This window comes from Acanthopagrus latus, chromosome 23 (genome assembly GCF_904848185.1).
Source record: "Acanthopagrus latus isolate v.2019 chromosome 23, fAcaLat1.1, whole genome shotgun sequence".
Taxonomy (NCBI): Eukaryota; Metazoa; Chordata; class Actinopteri; order Spariformes; family Sparidae; genus Acanthopagrus; species Acanthopagrus latus.
This window is the reverse complement of record NC_051061.1, coordinates 8,263,428-8,285,122: the sequence shown is the minus strand read 5'-3', so window position 1 is coordinate 8,285,122 and position 21,695 is coordinate 8,263,428. Positions and strand designations below refer to the sequence as shown.

General features: G+C 42.9%; 1 protein-coding gene across 2 annotated transcripts in view; it reads left to right on the top strand.

Moving 5' to 3' along the window:
* Positions 1-21,695, top strand: part of LOC119014168 (protein kinase C beta type-like) — a 111,608-nt gene that overhangs the window by 79,881 nt on the left and 10,032 nt on the right. The window contains exons 12-18 of one of the 2 annotated variants that reach the window (XM_037089123.1): positions 752-843; positions 2,715-2,777; positions 2,987-3,125; positions 4,477-4,557; positions 5,048-5,155; positions 10,747-10,887; positions 15,230-20,929. In XM_037089123.1, coding sequence (XP_036945018.1) covers positions 752-843; positions 2,715-2,777; positions 2,987-3,125; positions 4,477-4,557; positions 5,048-5,155; positions 10,747-10,887; positions 15,230-15,406 — 801 coding nt within the window. In that variant the 3' untranslated portion in view covers positions 15,407-20,929. Of the gene's footprint in view, positions 1-751; positions 844-2,714; positions 2,778-2,986; positions 3,126-4,476; positions 4,558-5,047; positions 5,156-10,746; positions 10,888-15,229; positions 20,930-21,695 lie in introns of those variants that run through there. The other variant, XM_037089124.1, reaches the window with a different exon arrangement.

The window sequence follows — 21,695 nt, the reverse complement described above, 5'->3', positions numbered from 1 at the left end:
ACTGCGTAAACACACACGTTTTCATCGGTTGATAAACAAAAATGTGCGCTGTGTCCGCTTGAGGTTGCGGTTAAAGGCTCGACAAATAAAGTTGACCTGGAGACACACACACATACACACACACACACACACACACACACACACACACACACACACACACACACACACACACACACACACACACACACACAAGCCATAAGTGACTGTGTTAATCCCCCTCAACAGTAATTCTCTGACCGGAGGAATTTGTACATACGGGACTTAACAGGCAACACACACACAAATACTTTCGAAGGCAATTAAAATGTGAATGCATGTGTGCATACATACAGTATATGTTGGGTAGCGCACACACAAACTAAAGCATTTTAGTCACACACGCACACACTCACACATACACACACCATATTTTCTCCAAACACACACACGGCCACATACCAAATCCCCTCCACTCTCCCTCACACACTGTACCTTATTGCCAATTTCTGTAGATAATGGAGGAGAATGAGCTCTCAAATTGAAGCTGTGTTCCCTTCAGTTGAAGAATGATTGGATGCACATACAACAAGCCAATCACCTCTTTTCTCACTGTCGTCTTCTTCTTCTCTCTCTGTCCTTCCTTCAGTCTTCTGTGACTCGACCCATCTATCTCTATTTACCTCTAACTCAGCCCTTTCTCTTTTATGTTCCGCGACCTCTCACCTGCCCTCATGAACTCTCCCTGACCTGTTCTCTATCTGTCTCTCCGCAGGACCGTCTCTATTTTGTCATGGAGTACATAAACGGAGGAGATCTCATGTATCAGATTCAGCAGGTCGGCAAGTTTAAAGAGCCCCATGCTGTGTGAGTACACGCACACGCAGACACCAAGCAGCTTCTGTAGACTAAGATACATCCTTATGCCATCATAACAGGAAATCTTAATCCCACGCTTATAGGTGTTCCACAGTTTGGTAATGCTGTTTTATTTTATTTTTTTTTCAAATCACGCTGAATAAGCCATCAGCAGTTTGACAGGCTCAGGTGAGCAATCCTAGCAGAGCCCGGGGGTGAAATATGTTGTTCGCCCCGATGCACGTTGCCGCTCTGTAGAACTTCAAAGAAGTGAGGGTAATCCAGCAGCGAGTTTTCACTGTGTGGTAGAATACCTCCAAAACTGCATAATATAATTAAGGTGGCTGGCGAGATCACTGGTGTCAAGTCGAAACCTGCCGGCTGACATATTTGACAAGCGGGCTGTCGGGGAAGGAAAGCGAGAGCTGTGGAGGAGTTTGCCCTTCATCTGCTTCGTAGGGAATTAGAGTTTCTTCCCGCTGGCAGGAGGTTTAGACTGCTGAAGGGCAAGTGAGTGAGGGTGAGGATCTCATTTATCTGAGGCCTTCGACATGCTCTACTCTCAGTGTTTATTTATATTTTCTATATTATAAGTCAAGGTATTCTGCTCCGTGCATGGTGATGATGATGCTGATGATGCTGATGATGCTGATGCCTTAAACTTTTGTTTCAGCGTCTTGACCTTGGCATTTTGTCCTCTCGTGTGTTTACGACTCAATCTCATTCCCAATTTTTACCCCCGGCTCTTGTTTTTGAGCGCCCCCTTGCCCCCTGGACAGAGTCACAAGGGAGAGTAGTTGAAATCTCCCCCCTATGAAATGAAGCAACTCTTCAAGACCCTCATATGTCCATCATATTTACATCCTGACCAGACATTTCCAACGTGCTGTTTTCATCTGATTTCTCTTGCCTTACTGTGACATCCTGCTATTATCACAACGCCTTTTACCATTTATCTGATTTTATTGCTTTGTAGGCTAACATTAGCTACCAGTGCTCCTAGCCTGCCAGTCTGTACTGATATTAGAGGAGCGCTACGTGGTGCAATATTGCTGCTGGACTTTAGTTAAAATTTCGGCATCATATGCAGTGTTTCCCACAGAAATCCCACAGTGCATCACATGACGATGTAATCACACATCTTGGCCACGACAAAAACTGGCTTCAAGGTTTGATGCTCTTTGTGGAGGCTTGATCTTAACAATGAGGCCAGCCGTTACGGTCAAGCCTACTGTGTTAAACAGTCCTCCTCCTCCTCTTCATTGTTTTTACCGGCGGGCAAAAAAAACACACACCGCCTTCCACTGTGTCATAGTATAATAACATCATGTTATTCACTGATGGGTGTGCTGTCTTGAGTGAGTGAGAACGGGACACGCAGCTCCAAAAATAAAATCCAACATGTGGCAGCCAATTTTGATATGTGGCAGACTGGCACAAATAAATTGATGTGTGGGAAACACTGATAAGCCGTAATTAGTGATGGATATCAGGATATGGGTACATATATGCATGTGCGCTGATATGAAATGAAGGTCAAATTAAATGTGTTGCGTTAATTTTCAGATGCATATTCTACACTTCTCCCCACTGCCTTCATAATGCTTCATCTCAGACAGTATTTTAGGTGCGCTTTATGAACAGACACCGATGTGCACACACATGCAAACCCACACAGGAAAACAATATTTGTTGACTGCGTGGTCAGTGTGTCCCGACCCCTCCTGTTGATCTTATCAGCTGCTCTCCGGCCTTGAAGAGACAGCACTGACCTTTATGTAGACACACACTCACACACAAATTATCCCTCTGTTTTCCTCTCGTCCTTTCCCTCAGCCTCTCTCTAATTACTGTTTTTGTTTCTCCTCGTGTTTGCGTAGATTCTACGCGGCGGAGATAGCCATCGGTCTGTTCTTCCTCCATCTAAAGGGCATCATCTACAGGTAACCTCCACCATAGAACACACTAAGTCATACAGTGTTTCCCAATTAAAGTCAGTTATTCTGACTGTGTCACACCTAACCATCGTTCTCTATTACTCTTACTTTGTTAAAACTTCAGATTATAAAAGCAAACTTTGAGATGACAGGCCCTCCTGGTCCGCGTTGCGTGATGAATTGTTCCCCTTTAACACTGTGGTTCCCTCCTGTAGAGACCTGAAGCTTGACAACGTGATGTTGGACTGTGAGGGTCACATTAAGATTGCAGATTTTGGCATGTGTAAAGAAAATATGAACGACGGAATCACCACCAAGACCTTCTGTGGAACACCAGACTACATCGCTCCTGAGGTAGAGTGTGTGTGAAGCGTGAGTGATGGCGGCCATTCAAACCCAGTTAAGTTAAAGTGGCATTCTGATATTTTTAAACCTAGGCCCCTATGATTCATACTGACCACACATACGGGAAAACAGTCCAGCTTGTTTTACCAGGTCTGACAACATCACAGACTCTATTCCTACAGAGACTAACCTTCTTTGTTAAAGCTGCTGTATGAGTCGTTTTTACTAACAGTGTGCGTTCTGTAGTTAGCATCCCCTCCTTCCTCTCTGCGTCACCACATGAGCACTCAGCAGTATTCACCACACATAGCAGTAAAACAGGAAGATCCTGCTTTCTGTGCGTTCGTACGCAGACAAGACCACTTCTTTATGAAAAGTTCCCTTCTGTCCTGATTGGTTAAAGTGGGCAGGGATACCAGAAAATGTCTTTTCTCTTTTGCTGAGCAGGAGGAGGAGAGACATGGGTTACTGACCAAACAGTATGTAACAGCCATTATTGCGTGAACACAGAGTTATTATACACTTATTGTATACGAACATATCACTTCAGCTTTAAATGATAAAAGTCTCACTCAAGGAGAAGCCTCACTCTGAAGTCTTGCAAGAGGTGAACTGGTGCAGGAGGAGAAAAGTGTTGGAGGGAAGCGTTTGGATTTTTACCCAAAGTCAAACACAACTTGGACTGTTTAACTGATTCTGACACTATAGATGAGGCAACCGTAACGCAAGATTACAGAGTGAGAGACTTTTCCTCGAATAAGACTCGTTTTTGGTCATAAAAAGGGTCTTACTGCTCTACAAAAAAGGTCCACTGCTGTAGGAACTGCTTCCTTCATGTTGTAAGACACAAAACAACTATTTTTAATTAACATGAACTAAACAGTTGCAGGTGCCTCAGTGGATTACATTGCCGCCATTGCAGCCAGCTTTGGATAAATACTAATCTGATTCCAAAACTTTGGCCATGTATGAATCGTTTACACACCAAAACATGTAAATATAGGACCAAGGTTAACAAACACCAGAATTGCCCTTTAAGATGAATCCTACTGATCTTGTACTCTCTGCTGTTACCTTCTGATAAAATACAAGCACAAGCATAAGTGGTTGTGGAATGTGCAGGTCCATGTTTTTTTAAAAGTTTGGCCATGATGGATTGATGTCTCTGATATATTGTGAAAGCTACAAACATTTTTTGAAGTAGTGGTAGTTGTTGTGGTGGATGTTTAACAATGACGACAACGACTTTTATAATCCCAGCCTACTTCACAAAGTCATCAGACTATGTTGTTTTCTGATGGACCCGTAGCAGCAAAATAATTATCATGCAACTTTTCGTGATCAACGTCTTATATTTCAGATCATAGCCTACCAACCTTACGGAAAATCTGTGGACTGGTGGGCCTTTGGAGTATTGCTGTATGAGATGCTGGCTGGACAGGTAAGTGCGTATGTGTGTGACAACTTTTAGAAAAACAAGTATTACACTTGGCACAAACGGATAAATAAACATCATTTAGAGACAGCACGGATATGCTCGTCAGTCCCTCAAGTCCCTCGACCGCATTAGTATTCACGACAGAACGTGAAATAAACAAACACTCGTGATTGTAGCCTTTAAAATTTGACATTGTGTAATGAAAGGTTAGCTATTAAATTATACCCCTTGATGAGTTTTTCTCTCATGGCATTAATAATTGTTAGAGTAGATGTGACATTTTCAAATCCTGGATGTCTCGTTTGGAGTGGGCATTGTGAACGATTGAGTGTTGGAGGCTTGCAGTAGTTTGATTCAGAGTTCAGCCACACACACACAAAAAAAAAATGCTTTGAATGATTCAATTTTGAATATCCTCTATTTGTCCTGTCCGGCCTTCTGCTTCTCCCCCCTCCTCCTCCTCCTCTACCTTCCCTCTCCCTCTCCTCTCCAGCCTCCATTTGACGGTGAGGATGAGGATGAGTTATTTCAGTCCATCATGGAGCATCACGTCTCCTATCCCAAGTCGATGTCCAAGGAGGCCGTCGCTATCTGTAAAGGGGTGAGTCCTTGTCCGTGTCGCCAGCTCAACCTTGCTCCCTCCACACGAAATCGCTTGTTTCCGTCTGTCTGTCTCTCTTCTCTCTCCTCCCTTACACACTCAAACACAGAGGAAGAGAAGTGGAAGGGTGTTACATTTGTTTGAGGAAAGGATGCAAGGAGAGGAAGGAGGCGGTTGGAGACCGAGAGGGACATCAAAGTGATCTGCATAATTAAAACCATTGTGGGGGGACATTTATTGGGAGGGAAACAACAGCGTCCGCTGTTGCTATCTGTCCTGTTTCCATCTCTCTGTCTGTCTGTCTGTCTGTCTCTCTCTCTCTCTCTCTCTCTCTCTCTCTCTCTCTCTCTGTCATAGCACTCTTCTCACTCATCCTTCTCTCTCCGCAGTGTTCATTGTTAAGCCGCTGTTTCTCTTTTTTCATTGTACATCCTCTCTATCGCTCTCTCTCACACACACACACATTGTGATACTCTAATAGTCAGAGCTTGTGCAATGTGCTCAGTTGACTGTAGAAACTCCAGAACTTTGGAAAAGACCAGCCAGTACCAAATCATTCCCTGACATTTCCAAACTGGACTGGTGTGTGTGTGCGTGCGTGGGTGCGTGCGTGCGTGCGTGCGGGCGGGCGGGCGTGTCTATGAGAGGCATGATTACTGTCATAAATGGAGTGAGTCCTCTCCATCAAATCACCACCTCTCTGTCTCATCTGTCTCAAGTCACCGCTTCACTGACCATGACGACAAACTATACGCACAAACACACACGCTGGTGGATGAGTGGAATGTTTAGATACACATCCAGTCCTTTTGTACGGAGTAGACAGTCCCCCTCTGTTGATCTTATCAGGTGTTCAAGACAGGCCGAGTCGAGAGGTTCGTCCTTTCACAAGATCTGCAATTACATGCTTTACACACACACATACACACACACACGCACACACAGTATGATAGCATACAGTGCAGGCTTGAGTTAAGACACACATGTCTAAGCCGTACTGTGCCACTAAATTAGAAGGTAAAGGCACTCATTGGCAAATTGATGACAGATACGTTCACTGAGACACACACACACACACACACACACACAGGCTGTGGTATGTATTAGTGATGATTACTGGGTTGTAGTGTTACAACAGTGGATCTTCAGTGGAGCATGAAAGCTCGCCTCCGTCCACCCCCACAGTTCCCACTGCGCCCCGCCAGCACTGCCCGGGTTAACTCGATGCATGAATATGTGTGTGTCTGAAGCGTTGCTCTTCAAATGCGACAAGATATTTCCATTTTGAAAAAGGCAGGAAAAAAAAAAGAAAAAAAAATCATCATGTAAAGTTCATTTTTCAACAGTCAGCGTTGAGTACAGAAATAGGACACAGGTCTCACTGCTTCATTCTCTTTCAAACTGACTGTTTCATGTCTAAAACTCAAAAAGACATTTGACCAGTTGTCACAAAAACGTTTTCTGCACGACAGTTTAAGAATAACACAAGACACATTTAACCTAAAAGCCAATGTGAGTGGGTTGTTGTGTGTAAAGTGATGTGATACCGGTTTGTAATCTCGGGAAAAGTCCTGGCTGACAGACACCAACACATTTTACCTCTTTTTCTGTTGATGTTTGTGTTTTAAGGAGCAATTTGCTTGTATATGATCATATGATGTAGGTTTAATTCCTACAGACATACTCTGCGGTACTGAGTTCATACAGTGGGCATTCTTGTGGTTTGTGCGTGCGTGTGTGTGTGTGTGTGTGTGTGTGTGTGTGTGTGTGTGTGTGTGTGTGATATTGTGCACATGTGTGGAAAAGGGAGTGATCAGAGACATTTCCACTTCCGTGCATCCACCCTGACCAGCATCCATATTTCATGGCCAGCAATGGCTACACAGGCACACGCGCACACACACACACACACACACATCTAAGCTGCCAGTACAGTATTCTGGTGTGCTGTCGTGTTCGGTACATGATGTCTTCAACTTCACATGATTCTACAACAAAGAGTAATTGTGCAGCTGTGTCCTTACTCATGCAAAGACAAGAACACACACACTCTCACACACACAGACACACACAGCCCTTTTCTGCTATTATTCCCTTTTGTATCATTCAGAAAAGCGTGGCTCAGTTTTCACAGCATTGATGTTGCAGCACAATAATGCAGGAGGCGCACACAAAAAAATGTTTTCTTACAACAAAATAAACACATCTGAAAAACAATTATTCTAGTGAGATTGACGTGTCGTGTATGTGTACTGTAGGCCCTGCTACAAACACACATCCCTCAGATTAGAGAGTGCAGATGAAACATTGTATCAGAAGTGTTTAGTAATTGTAGACAGTAGTTGCTGCTCTATAGTGGCCTCACATATTGATTTAGGGCTGCAGCTATCAATTATTTTATTCATTGAGAATTCTAATGAATTTTCCAGAGATTAATCGAGTAATCTGATAAGCAATGTTGCAGACTCTGCAATTATTTTTTGTATTCAATTTCAGTTGCTTATTAAAGAGCAACAGTGATATATAAAAAAGAGAGGCGAAGGCTTTAAAAACATCAACTGCATGATTTAATTTTCTGTCTTTATTTTATTTCCTTGACTCACACAATACGTATTCAGGCAGCCACAACATTGATCTACCTTCTTAACTAGCTGTGACATGCAGCCATAATTAACGTACATCCTTAATACAAGCCTTAATCACACGATTTACACAACAGAAGCTGTGTCATCTGTGGGTAACTGCACTGTGTAGTTATCCTGGATAAGAGCTTTATCCACCGATCCAGTGGTATAGTGATGCTTTTAAGTGTGTGAACACAGAAGTCAGCTAAAATGAAATTTTAAATTTATATAAAATTTATTTAAATAAAACAACTCTTATGATGCATAAAAAGGATACATGATGTAATAACACAAGCAAGGAAAATGTCTCTCTTTGCATAAGAGGTTGTTTAATAAAATTTCTCTTCTCCACCTGATCTGCATAAACAATCAGCTTCCTTTGGAGCCCCATTCTTACAACATACAATACTACCATTTTATGCACCTGGTAGTATAGAAATTTTTGAAATGATCACCATGGAAGTATCAGCATCATACTGTGCGTGCTCTCCTGCCAGCCTGCATGGAAATCAGGCCCTGAAAGTAAAAAGATGAACCATTGGGGGTTTGTGCTGAGTGACCAGAACAAGTAATCCATGTTCTCACATATGCCATTATTTCCCGCAATCAGTGACCTGTTTCAGTCTACTGAACGTGCTGTTCTCCCTCGCTGAAGACAGCCACAGCGAGGCAGATCCACCAAGACTCTCCTCAAAGGAAACCAGCTGCTGTGACCGTACCGTCTGCCCAAAAAAAATCCATCCCATTTTCCAATTTGCTCCCCGACTCCTTTTAAAAGTTACCAAAGCGGTCTTTAAAGGCGGAGCGTCGACTGTGGTGGCGCAGGTGTGGTTTCAAGCGCGCCCTGCTGGGGTCGCCTTGAAACCGCCGCGTACGCACATTTCAACAATATGTGTCAGACAGTCAGTCAATAAGCAGCATCGACTCTCTGAGGCCACTGTCAAGCGAAACGAGAGAGAGAGAGAGAGAGAGAGACATCAGTGTGGAGAGAGCGAGAGGCGGAGAGAGAGAGAGAGAGAGAGAGAGAGAGAGAGAGAGAGAGAGACCAGCGTCGCTTCTGTGGGAAATAATCCAAACAAACAATCACATTTCCTTCATATGAAATATTCTTCGCTCAACTGTTGGTTTTCTCTGCACGTCTTTTAATTAACGCATGTGTGTGTGTGGATGAGTAAGCAGGTGTGTGTACGCGCACACATACATGCATGCGCGTGGGCGAGTGTGTGTGTGCACAGTGTAAGGTTGACTGACCCGTGGAAAATGTTATTTTAGTTCTAATGTAATGAGTTATGACTGCTGCTCCTGAGGGAGGCACATCCCACCTACACACACACACTCGCACTGACGTCACCGGCCTTGATGCCGTTCTTAAGGTTCGGCGTGGACAGACATCGTAAACGGTCCTTAATTACGCCTGTGGAAAAGGAGAAAAAAAACTGCTGTGGTAAAAGAGGAAAAAACAACAACAGTTTTTCATTCATCTGCAGGCGGTGGCTCGGTGGCTTATATTCGGTCTCCGGGGATCCGAGATGATAGATAGTAGAATTGATGGATGGTTTAAAGGAACGAAAGAAAAAGATGACACTTGAGAAAATAATGAAAAAAATAACAGTGGTGACGTCTGTTTGGGAGAAAAATAGATGAATGAGGGGAGGAATCATGGACAGACACAGGAGGAAAAGAGACAGGAGTAAATGAGATGAAACTTTAATGATGCCAGAGGGGAAATTTGGGGTATGGCAGCAGGCTGCTGTCGAGTGCACATCAGATCCAGACCTGTCCTCTTGTTTGTATGCCTACATCTTATCTCACATTATTTTGTGATATTCTTGCAAGCTAATAAAGCTAATAATTGCTAATTATGGCCTGAAGTGGTTGTACCAGCTCAATCACCTGTCATGGGTATATATAACCTCTTTTTCAAATCAATTTTGGATCTTGTAGCTTGTGGAGACTTGGATTACACCAGATGAGCTGCATGGAGCCATTTCATGTTTCTTTTTTGTACATTTTCAAACAAGTCCCCATCTACTTCAGTTATTATGGAGAATGCTGGAACAATGTTTTTGCTGTGAAGCTCCACAAATGTTTTGCGGACCTCTAAACCTAATCCTGGTTAAGGTGGCAGGGGTCGGGATCAAGGACTCAGTCTGAACAGGCAAACAAATCCAACAGGCAGAAATTAAGAATGAAAAATCCAATAAAAAGGTGTGGTGTAGGAAAACTAAGCCATATGAGAACACAAGGGGAACATGAGGAAAAGCCTGGAATGCTTGACACAAAGTACAAAGACAAACCGGTTCTTAGAGAGAGGGGCACAGACCGGATACACAAGGGATGGGATGATAATCGCACAGGTGGGAAAGACACAAAGGCAGGAAGAGAAGTATTTTAAACAAGAGGACAGGTGAATCATCTCAAAATGAAACAGGAAACAATGAGGGCATGACATGAAACAAAGAATAACCGTAGGAACAGGGCGGGATGTGACAGATGCCTGAACTTTTCATGAACCACTTTCATGATGTCACAATCGTATTTTGTCTGATACGCTGATTTAAACACCTTCAACAAACCTTTCTGCTAATGAGCTAATCCTACCATGCTAACATGCTAACATAAGAACATTAACATTTTACCTAAGAAACACAACGATGCCAGCATCTTTGTCATGATCGTGTTAGCGCACTGATTTTAGCCTTTAGCTTAAAGCAATGTTGTTTCTCACAGAGCTGCCCGCATGGCTTCTCACCCTTGGGTCTTGTCACAGTACTGAGCCAGAAAGACAAGATCATACAGATAGGTGTTAGCTCCATGATCAAGAAGGAAAGGTCCATGATGGTAGGACACAATGAACAGTTGTGATAATATTTTGGGGCAAAGCCTCGAGACAGGAAAGATTAGACTGACGGGAGAAAAGGAATGAGAGACATGAAGTAATTCTCTTTCTTCTCTCTGTCCGTCCAGCTGATGACGAAGCATCCAGCGAAACGACTGGGCTGTGGTCCGGAGGGGGAGCGAGACATCAGGGAGCACAGCTTCTTCCGCTACATGGACTGGGAGAAACTGGAGAACAAGGAGGTGCAGCCGCCATTCAAACCAAGAGCCGTAAGTCTGAACCCGACTCGACCCCAAAGAAGGAAATACAGGTCACATTAGAGGCGCACAGGGCCGATCAGAGACCTGGAGGTTAATTTCCTGTCAGTGGTTAAACTCCTGGTAAAGATGCTGTTGTGTCTGCGGAACACATTTTCCCTCTTTCTCTGAGTCTTCGACTCCTCTATCTCTTTTTGTTTCTGTCTCTTCACTTTCAATGTGATATTTCTGTCCCCCCTTCCCCCCTCTGTATGGGACAATCCACACAGGTAAGTCAGAAAATTATGAGTGTGTGGTGACGAGGACAAGCATGGTGACAATTTCAAAAATGGTGTAATAGTGATAGTGAAGATGTCGGCAACAACGGAGACGTAAGGAAAGGTCAAGCGATGACTCTGGTGACTGGAGTCAGATTTTGGGGACCAGTTTTGAATTTGGTGTTGAACTTAAACACGAAAATCGGTGTCCCCGGTTTGGTCGCATTCTGCACGAGATGAAACGGCTTCTTGTCTTCGTCGGTGGGGATACATCGAGTTTAGCGAAAAAACCTCAAGGGAGAACGTCCACACAGTGACCTCAAACTGCTGCGTGTTTGTGTTTTCTTTCCTCCGCCGCGCTTTTTGCTTTCTCTCGATGACAAAATTAGTTTGATCATAACCAGAGTCGGAATGATGTCATCTCGTCCACACACACACACACACACACACACACACACACACACACACACACACACACCATAATACGTCCACACACTCACACAGCCTTAGGCCAGACTGCTGCTAAAGAGTTTTTCTGAGTTGAGCTTTTTATGCAGCTGTCTAGGCCCGCTGGGGTTTCGTGTGTGTGTCTATGTGTGTGTGTGTGTGCGTGCATGTGCATGCAAGTGCGAGTGCGTGCGTGCGTGTGTGTGTGTGAGGAAAGAGAGAGAATCACAGAATGCTGCAGTGTGTATTCACCCTCCTGTGTTTGTGTGTCTGGATATGCGATGTTCGTCTTTGCCCGTGCGGACGTTGGAGGTCACCATTAGGACCTGGCTGTGTTCCTGCACCGTCCTTTGATGCCACTACTAACATATGTTGTCTGATGTCTCCCTCTCTGTTCTCTCTTTCTGATCTCGTCTTTCTCACACCTCTCGTCTTTCACCTCTCCGCGCCGTCGCTCTCTATCCCTCTCTGACCGTCTTTCTTCTTCCTCTGAGAAACAAATAAAGGAGCCGTTGTGTTTACCCTGCATTAAAGTTTTGGGCTCAGTTTAGCTTCTGAAGGTGGCGCTTTGATCCTTCTCGGCGCACTGCTGTCAGGCTTTTTCTACATTTCTACATTCTACACACCATTATTTTTCCCCGAGTTGTGTCTGATGGTGTTTTTTTTGTTGTTGTTTTGCACAGATGATTGATTATGAAGGAGGTTTGATGCTTGATGCTCGGTCTGTTTGTGGTTTCGCACAATGCGAAGGCCTTTGAAGAGTCCGTTTGATCGTTGATCAGATGATGCTTTGGGTGTGCGAGTGACTGTCTGACCAGCTAACAGCCTGGTCGACTGACTGGCTGGCTTATTGATTTCTCTGACAGATGAATGGTCATGTCATCACCTTGGACTTGCATTTCCAGCTATCTTAAAGGCAGACCGTGTGGTTTTTGGGAAGAAATTTCAATCAGAGGAGAAAGCTCTTCATCGACCGATTTCTTTGTTTTCAAAGAGAGGCATCGGCAGGAAAGCAGAGCACTGTACTACCAAACCGAACCCACAGCAATATTTTTGGACCTTTTGGGTGCTTTACATTGACATCGGACAGCTGCTTAATACAGCGCGGGGCAGGCACAGCTGTGACCGTGCATAGGAATCAGGCATATGCAGTTGAGGGGATGGACGGGGCTGTCTGGCGGCAATGTAAAGCACCAGAAAGGTTTGAAATATAGCGCACACTTAAACGGATATACTATATAGTTTAAAGGACAACAGTTCTGTTGTACCATGCCACCTTTCCAGCTTCAGATCCGGGGATCCTTTTTCCTCTGAGCATAGCTTGTTGATTCAGTTATGGAAAAGATAAATATTTTTGTTTCTGAGTTTGAATTTCTTCTCCAAAACTACACAGTGCCCCTTTGATTTATTACTGTTCATCCGTCTGTTCATCAGAGAATCAATAGTTGATCCATTAATCCATCCATCCATCCATCCATCGAAAGACTTCACCATCCATCCTTCCATCCATCTGTCCACTGTTTTACTGCCACCATGCATCCACCCATCTGTCCTTACACATTTTTATTTGTCCTTCTCTGTGTGTTCACAGTTTTCTCATGTTTGTTTCTGTTTATTTGCATGCTCTTGGTCTCAGTCTCAAATGAAACCTGCCCTGCAGTGCACTACGATTCACAGCATAATAACAGCATTTATGTAAAACTGTGATAAAGTTACTCAGTCGTAGGAGAGAGTAGTAGTTTAGCCAAAAGAATACAGTAAAAGCACCTTTAAATGGGCATCCCATCAAAAAACAATCCCACTTACATCCCTGGCATTAAAAAAAGTGTTTAACCTTGCTGATTCTTGGCTGTTGTGCACTGGAGTGATACCTCTAAACTTTGTGGCACTTATTTCATTTCCCCGTATACGAATTCCTCCCATCTGGTTCCCCAAACAGGTTAAAACAAATGCAAGTAATTAGCTGCAAATACTATCTGACCCTGGTGTATTTCTCATTTCACATATTTCCCCAAACTATAAACATTCTGGCTTAATTTCATTTGGTCTTCCGAGTTACAGAGATTTAATGAGTTTGTAGTTTTCCTCTGGGTGATGTTGTCAGAGGACACTGAATCCTTGTTGTGTTAATTAAAGCTCAGTGCAGTGATAGAGATGGAAGAAAGAGAAATAACTCTGCCCAAAGTCCCTGTGAGGCATGTTGTCAGGAAAATATAGTTTTCAAGTTAATAACTTGTTTTATGTACCTAGATGGACGCACATCTCACAGGTATCTCAGCTCTTTTTCAGAGCGAGTTCAGAACGAGTGAATGAACCGGACTCAAATGAAAAATAACTTATTTTTAAAAAAAATTGCTTTTGGAGGAAACAGTTCTACCTATTGTGCATTGCACAATCATCATTGAAATTATTTCATGTCTGAACTCAAAGGTTATATTGGGCGTTCACTGTCACTAAAGCACTGGCAACTACAAACGGCCGTCACATGGCTCTTCTCAAAGCTGCCATTGACAAAAACGGTCATTTAAGTATTTTAGCTTGGTAAGAAGATTTTTCTTCAATCTGCCAAGTTGCCAAAACCCATTTAACCTCATCATTAGCTTTGTAGTTATCCTGCTAATGCTAGCCACCTTAAATGTCAAGTAAAATATGCTTTAGTTTGCTAAAATTTGATGGTTTCAATTGAATATGAATGCTGTCAGATAAGCACTTTAAACTGCACTCACCCATGAGGTCACTCTGTCAGTCCCATTTATAAACGCAAGGAGGTTTCACAGTTTCAGGACACATTTTCTCCTCTACATCTTTACATAGTTGTTTTTTCTAGATTAATGTTCAAAATCTCTCTCTAATTATTCTAATTGGAAGTTCATACTCGCACGCTAGAGTGGAGTAGGTGTCAAAGTTTTCAATTTATTAGATTTCAGTATGATGACATTGAGTCGTCACAGGGCAGAAAGAGACTTCGAGTTATTCCCAATGCGCATTGTGCATTCTAGCTGGTTGTCTGATTTGGTTTATCATATCTCAGCAGGTCTCTGCAGCTGCAGCATATAATTAACCTACAATTAACCCACAATTATACAATTATCATCTCATAGCTTTAAGCCTTTTCTTGTGTTTAGAAATATGAATTAATCGGAATATTACAACCAAAAAGTCTCAATGAACTAGGAAAATTGTTTTTGGCAAATAACCTGAAGCCAGGGAGAGATGCTTCCCCACTTTCTACTTTTGCAACCCCACTGTAGTGCACTGCCACAGGAAGTCTGAGACTTCAGTGACCTTGTTCTGTTTGAAATTGGAGTTGAATATGTTTCAAATACTTGAAAAAGGAGACCAAATATACCTGAGGTGTGCTTGATTTATCCTCCCCTGAGAGTGGTATTTTTGTATCACTTTGAAGGTGATAACAAATTAAGCGCACCCCAAGGACTGGCACCTTGTTCGAATATTTGACACCATGTTCAAGTAATGTCATCTCACACCCTGGTTCAACCCGCCATTCCCCTTCTTTTGTTTTCCTCTCCTTCCCCCCCCCCCCCCCCCCCCCAACCCCAATCCATCCATTCCTCTCCATCCCAACTCCTCCCCTTCCCCGTCCACCCCCCTCCCCCCGGTACTCCACCCCTTCCCACCCTCCTCAACAGTGTGGACGGGAGGCCGAGAACTTTGACCGTTTTTTCACACGCCACCCACCAGTGCTGACCCCTCCCGATGAGGAAGTGATTCAGAACCTGGACCAGGACGAGTTCCAGGGATTCTCCTTTATCAACCCAGAGTTCCCAGGAAATGCTGCTACTCCCACTGCCGCCGAGCAGGCTTGATTTCAGCTCATGCACGGACACATGGAACCACATACACAAACATATACACGATCACTCTCCCCAATATCAATCCTGTGTACACTGGAATACACACACTCACACACATATCAGCGTTATATATCCTGGAAATGATTTGTGCCGTCACAGGAACCAGGACCAGCACACGCAATATCACATATTTGTTGTTCACACTGCTGCAACCTAGATGATGTGTTGGCCTCTTCCGAGCATTCATGTGTAGACTAAAATAATATGAACGCATGAAGAACTCTAGTGCAGCTTCGAAATCTAATTGAAAGGTGCAATATGTAAGAATTTTACCTTAAAACAGAATGTAAAGAAATATTAAATGTTGACATTATGTCATGGGCATCTATGTATTGTGTTGCAGAGACATCTACTGAAGTTAGCATGCTAACAAGTATGTTAGCACTGTGAGTTCACTGTGTGGACATACTCAAGTCAGCTAATAGGACCGCTAACTACATGGCTAACTGAGGTAACTAGGTAATGGCAGCTACAGTTAGCAGCAATTAGCAGCTACTCTGATGATATACTGGAGTTCGAATTCAACAGGCAGCGAATTTTTACATATTGCACCTTTAAACCGAGAAATTGAGATAATTTGACCAAACCATTGACTGTGTATAAAGATGGACCACGTGACAGCTCATCAAAAGTGAAGCCAAAACATCTTGAAGCCCCAGTGTTGTCCTAACCCCAGAAAACAGTTTGCATTTTTGCACTTCTGGGTCCCTCGTCTTCGAGTCAACAGGTTTTTTGAATGGGTTTTCAGATAAATGCCTGAAATAAGGTCTGTCAGTTATGACAGGCTGAAGATGTTGACACATTTTACTTCTGGCCATTTAATTTACACTTTAAAAAGTGATTGTCTTGCTGAAGAAAACATGCAAGCATCGTAGCCTTGTGTTTATCATGGAGCTTATTTTCATCAGTATTCCAAAATACAATTCAAATAGGCTCCTCGCTGAAGAAAGACAGAACGAGGGTGATGCCAGCGTTTGGGTTAGCCTACAAAAACTCGTCATTCCTGCACCACTCTATACAGCTCCTTAAAAGTAAGGCCAAAACACCTCGACTGCCCCCTGGTGGCCTGCTACAGCATAGTTTATAAACCCCGCCCCTTCCATGTCAGTGGATGGAACATGGACCAAACTCAAAGTACATGTCAAAAATGTATTTTTCCAAAGATAGTTTTGTCATTTTAGGTCGATCTTTTCACACAGATGTGCTTTTTTCTGATTGGTTTGTTCTGCGTGAGTTATTTGATACTATGAAACGGTGGCATGGGTTAAACTCTTGAAGATGGCGCCACCCACATCTGGGATATTCGGACATCTTTTTCACACAGTATTAGGCCGTGGAGAGCCGCCCTCTTTACGTACAGTCAATGGATTAAAGAGAAACAAACCCTCTATTTTTTTACGCTTCTAGGTGATCTTGGAAGTTTCATTCCAATGACTCATTTCTCATATGTTTCGCACATGAGTTGCACACAGTGTGAACACAATACCGATTAGAAATTGATGGTTACCCTTAAAAGCAGATAAAGTCCAACATTAAAACAAAGTGACTAAACTGCAGTCCTGATTCCCACAGCACACACAAATACACAACTGCACCACTCACATGAAACAAACCTTCAGCATTCCATGTTTTGACTATGTTTTTTGGTGGAAATTGTGATTTAACTTTTCCTTTGAGTCATTCCTCGGCTATTCCAGCGCATTCTGAGTTCGGCCTGTAATTCTGGTGTGCTTTTTTTCTTAAATGTACAATAATGATAGTGTCTGTATGTTTATCCTTATCTTAGCTAAAACAGGAATGCTTCACATACTTGTGCATGAGATTCTATATCAATAATAGCCCTGGACTTTGTCTCCCAGCAGCATTTTAGCATCGTATCTCTGCTACCCTCTGCTGCCATTGTGAGGCTGTATTTCTTAGTTTTCAAAAATATCTATAAAGTAAAAACGCATGACTGGAAAACATATGATTCGATCACAAATTTCATAACTTCTATGTGTCTTTTTTTACTGTTCAGCACATGGATCATGATGGTAACATGCTGTTGGGAAATGTAGTCTTTATATAGGCATTGAGTCAGTTAAGTAGATCAATTATACTACTTCTTATACTCTGATTTTCTGTTATCTAGTATTTAAGCAATGAAAGAGACTAGCGGTTAGTTTCTTTGTGTTTTACAAAAGCATGATTCCAATACCTGGGCGTTTGTTTACAGCGTGTGTTTGTATGTTTTATTTTGTGTGCGAACGAGCACCGTCGCGTTTGCATTTTGGTATGTGTGTCCGTATTTGCCCAGCGCCTTGTCTGGCCTCGTGTTAACATTTCTTTGTATGGTGGCTGTTTTGCACCCCTTCCTCATATCGAGCAGTATTGGTGTAACCCACTTACTATACTCTGAAAAACAGGAGATGGAGGAAGAGAAGAAAAAACGTAGTGAAATTTAAACGATCAGCAAATAAAATGAAGTTTTAGCGAATGTGAAAAAGACAAACAATTAGCGCGTACTTGGAGTTTTATTGAAAGCTGTAGATATGCTGGTGTCATCTTAAAGTTTGTGTTTGTATCAGTTTCCTGCTTTAGAGATGCAGGTTAAGTACTTAAGCACCTGGAAAGGGTCCTTGGCCCAGGAAAAGGTTTCAGTTGTAGAAAACTGGATTTCAACAACCCAGTCACTAGAATAAATACCGGTAGTGTATGTTAATGCAAACCATGGATATGCTGAAAATTTACTTTTCTGTTTGCTCCAACCTTATGTTATTTCACGTTGGTTTTCTATTTTGTGGTATGACCATGCTGTGTTTAAGAGCTAGTTAGTTTACATCATGTTTTGGCTTAAAATGCCTTTTTTCAGGCGCCACAAATCTCGTCAAAAAATATATCGATTTCGACACCACAAACACAGCTGGAAATTTTCCTGAAATCTCCTTGAAAATATCTAGTGGTTTCACACTTGAAATTGTTGAAACCCAGTCTTGAACTGCTTGTCACTAGCTCATTGCCTGTAGAAATGACAATATGGTACATGACCTATGACACGTTCAAATGTAAGGTATCAGTGGTTTGCAGGGACGTTGACTGCCAAAATTTCATCCTGGTGACTGGGCTGATTTCAAATGGACAAGCAGACCAATATCTCATGCAGCTCAGCTATTATGGTCTAGTTTTGTTTAGGATCTGAGGCTCAACTCACTGTGATTGGTGTTTTTCAAGTAGCCATCGTGCGCAATAAGATTTTCTGTCCTGAACGACAGCAGCAGCCAACATGGACACAGGTTAAAAGCTAGGCCCTCTGAAGCAGGACGATGAGTGTGTTTTATTGTATTTGTTTTTTTTCTCTCGCTAGCAATAATGTTGTTGACAGGAAGGCAGAAATGGTAGGGTTCAAGTTAGGACTGTAATTCATTTACATGTATAAGGCCGTGAGGCTTAGCGGGAGGCGTGTTTATCTTCGTTGCACCTTTCACATCCGAGTGCAGCCGGTGGTGGAAGTGGCTGAAGTGCCTCCTCATAGCTCGCTCCATCACATGGAGGGGGCGTCTGGAGAGTTTTTACTGAAAAGTGGCCACATAGAGTTGCGTCGGCGTTTATCAGTGGAAGTGAAGTTGTCCGCACAGTATCAGCAGTACTGCCCCAGTCTCACACAGTTGATTTACTCGGACGTGAGGATTTTCTGTCATGCTGCCATGTAGGGGACGTCGATGTGTTGGGATAATTATATTAAAACAAAGATTTTTTAATTCCAACGCTTTATATTTTTTGCATTTAAAGGGGCAATTTGTGAGATACGGCCAGGATTTGATGTGTCAAAGACGTGTACCATGATGCAGAGATGTCGATGGCATGCCAGCCCTGACCCAGCCCATCTCGTCCACTGTGGTTTCAGCTAGGAGATCTTAAAGCGGCGAGATCGCTACTAAGTCCATTAAGTAAACAAAATAAACTCACTAAATGTCTTGAAAGGTAATATTTTTATGCCTCGGCGCCAGTGATGGGCATGAAAGTCTTTGTTGCCCATCGCACAGCAATTCATACGATCGTCCTCAGAGGTCAGAGGTCAACGTCAATGTGACATCATAACATTCTGCAAATAATTCTGGCCATTGTTCAAGGCCACTTCTCAGGAACCGACACGGAGGCATACAACAACAGTGCAGATATTACAGTTGCCCCTATTTTTCTTACTAAACCGATAAATACACCTACATACACCTTTTATAAGTCAAGTCTCACACTTTTTTCCAAACAAGCTCAATTGCCACGTTAACTCATTGTTCATTCAGCAAAACAATTTTGGTTAGTCTCTCCACGGGTGCCTCTGCTTCAGTCATGCCTCTCTCTGCTGTACACGGTGGAGTTTTGAAACTACCTTTGAGTTCTTGCAAATTGCACCTTTAATGCAGAAGGCTGTGCGGTCATCACGAAGACTCGGCTGATAGATACAGTTGTGTCGCTGTCCGAAACATGTTAAACATATTTAACACATGTAATGAAAAATCTGACTCAAAGTTGAAAAACACATACAATTTATGATCCCATTCTTGCAGGACGCTCACAGTTTGAGCTGTTGCTTATTCCTGACCGGTGGAGCGGAGGGTTGAGGGTTAGCAGGAGGCTGAGGGAGCAAAGGCCAAAATTCAGACTGGAACACAAAGCCCCTGAGAAATCTGCCTCATCAATTATCTGAATGTTTTCGGGCACAGCTCTCCATAACGCACTTCAGTGGAACACGGTGTGTTTTAGCATTTTGAACGAGTTAATGGATGAGGAAAAAGTCACTGGGAAAGTCGTAACTAATATTTATATATAGTTGGTCATGTCTGCCAGTCTTAAACTTTAAACTGCTGATGAGTTCAGCGTTGAAGAGCAGCTTTAGAGCTTTTACGTGTCGTCCACGATCATATGTGTCTTGTGTTTTTATGAGTCGACAACGTGAAACTGAATCGGTGTCCATTATCTGTGTACATCCATTGTCGGTATTTATTACAGTCAGTGTCTCCTGTATTAAAACAACAACAAATAACTATATATACTTATACATAAACATATATATAGCTGTGTCAAATGTTGATAGATCCATATAGTTACACACCATGCGGTCAGTATTGCAAGGACGAGAGGAGAAGTCTTGTTCCAGGATTTGTGTTTTTTTTTTTGTTTCAATGATTCTTTCCTGCTGAAGGAGAAGCAAAAATGAATTTTGCATGAAAAATGCTTTTGTTTTACCTTTTTATTAGTTAGGATTTATATACATTTAGCATATCGGGTGATTCATGTTTTCTGTGTCAGCAGCGCTTCAAAAGTGTGATGCGAGCTACTGTTGTGTGCGCTACATGTGAAAAATAATGAAATATGTAGAAAGAAAGAAAAAAAAAAGGGAAGAAATGCTTTTCACGATGCTTTCCATGTGCCAATTTTTTTTGTTTGTTTTCCAGGAAAAAGAGGCATACCTAAAATAAAGGATTTAAAGATGTGTTAGGGGATGTCTGTTGTGTCCGTATGATGTTGACTGTGTGCATTTTGATGTGCTTCAAATGAAAGGAGAAAGGGAAAGAGGAGAAGAAGGGAGGCAGTTCCACAACGACGGGAGGTGAGGAGGAGTGAGTGAGAGGTAGCAAGAAGGGACAGTGGGAAGGAGGAAGGGAGGGGACGAGGAAGCGAAGCGAGGCTCTGTGAAGCGAGGCAGGCTGCTACGACAGGCTGTGCATATTTCATGGCTGCCACTTATCATAAGAGCCTTTCCCTGATGGGGGAGCGTAGGTCTGATGACTTCAAGGAAATAACATGCAGAACACGGCCTACATACACACAGCCCTGCTGAGCCACTCAGCCGCTTCACGCCGCCTCTAAAGCTGCTCCCAATCCACTGTAGTCGAGCCGCTGCTGCTGCTCTTACTGGCTGCACGTCTCCTTTTAATAGGGGTTACTGTATCTTGCACCATTTATTATCCCTAGTACTGTATAATATTTACAAGGATGGGCACGAACTGGATGCAGTGGTTCTGAGCTGCGCTTGAGCCCGTGGTACAATGTGATGGAAAATGTCTACAACACACTGGTCGTCGACTGGGAACGCGATCATCGAACTGGTGAAGGCTCGAAGTTTCTGGATGGGAGGAGAGAAACTGTGCCGGAGAATTTAAACTTTAATGAAGTTCCTAGAAACGGCTTGGGATGACCTTTAAGTGGGAAGGACGAGGCAAATGACCATGAGAGTGTGACATGTGGCTCAGACGTTTTATTA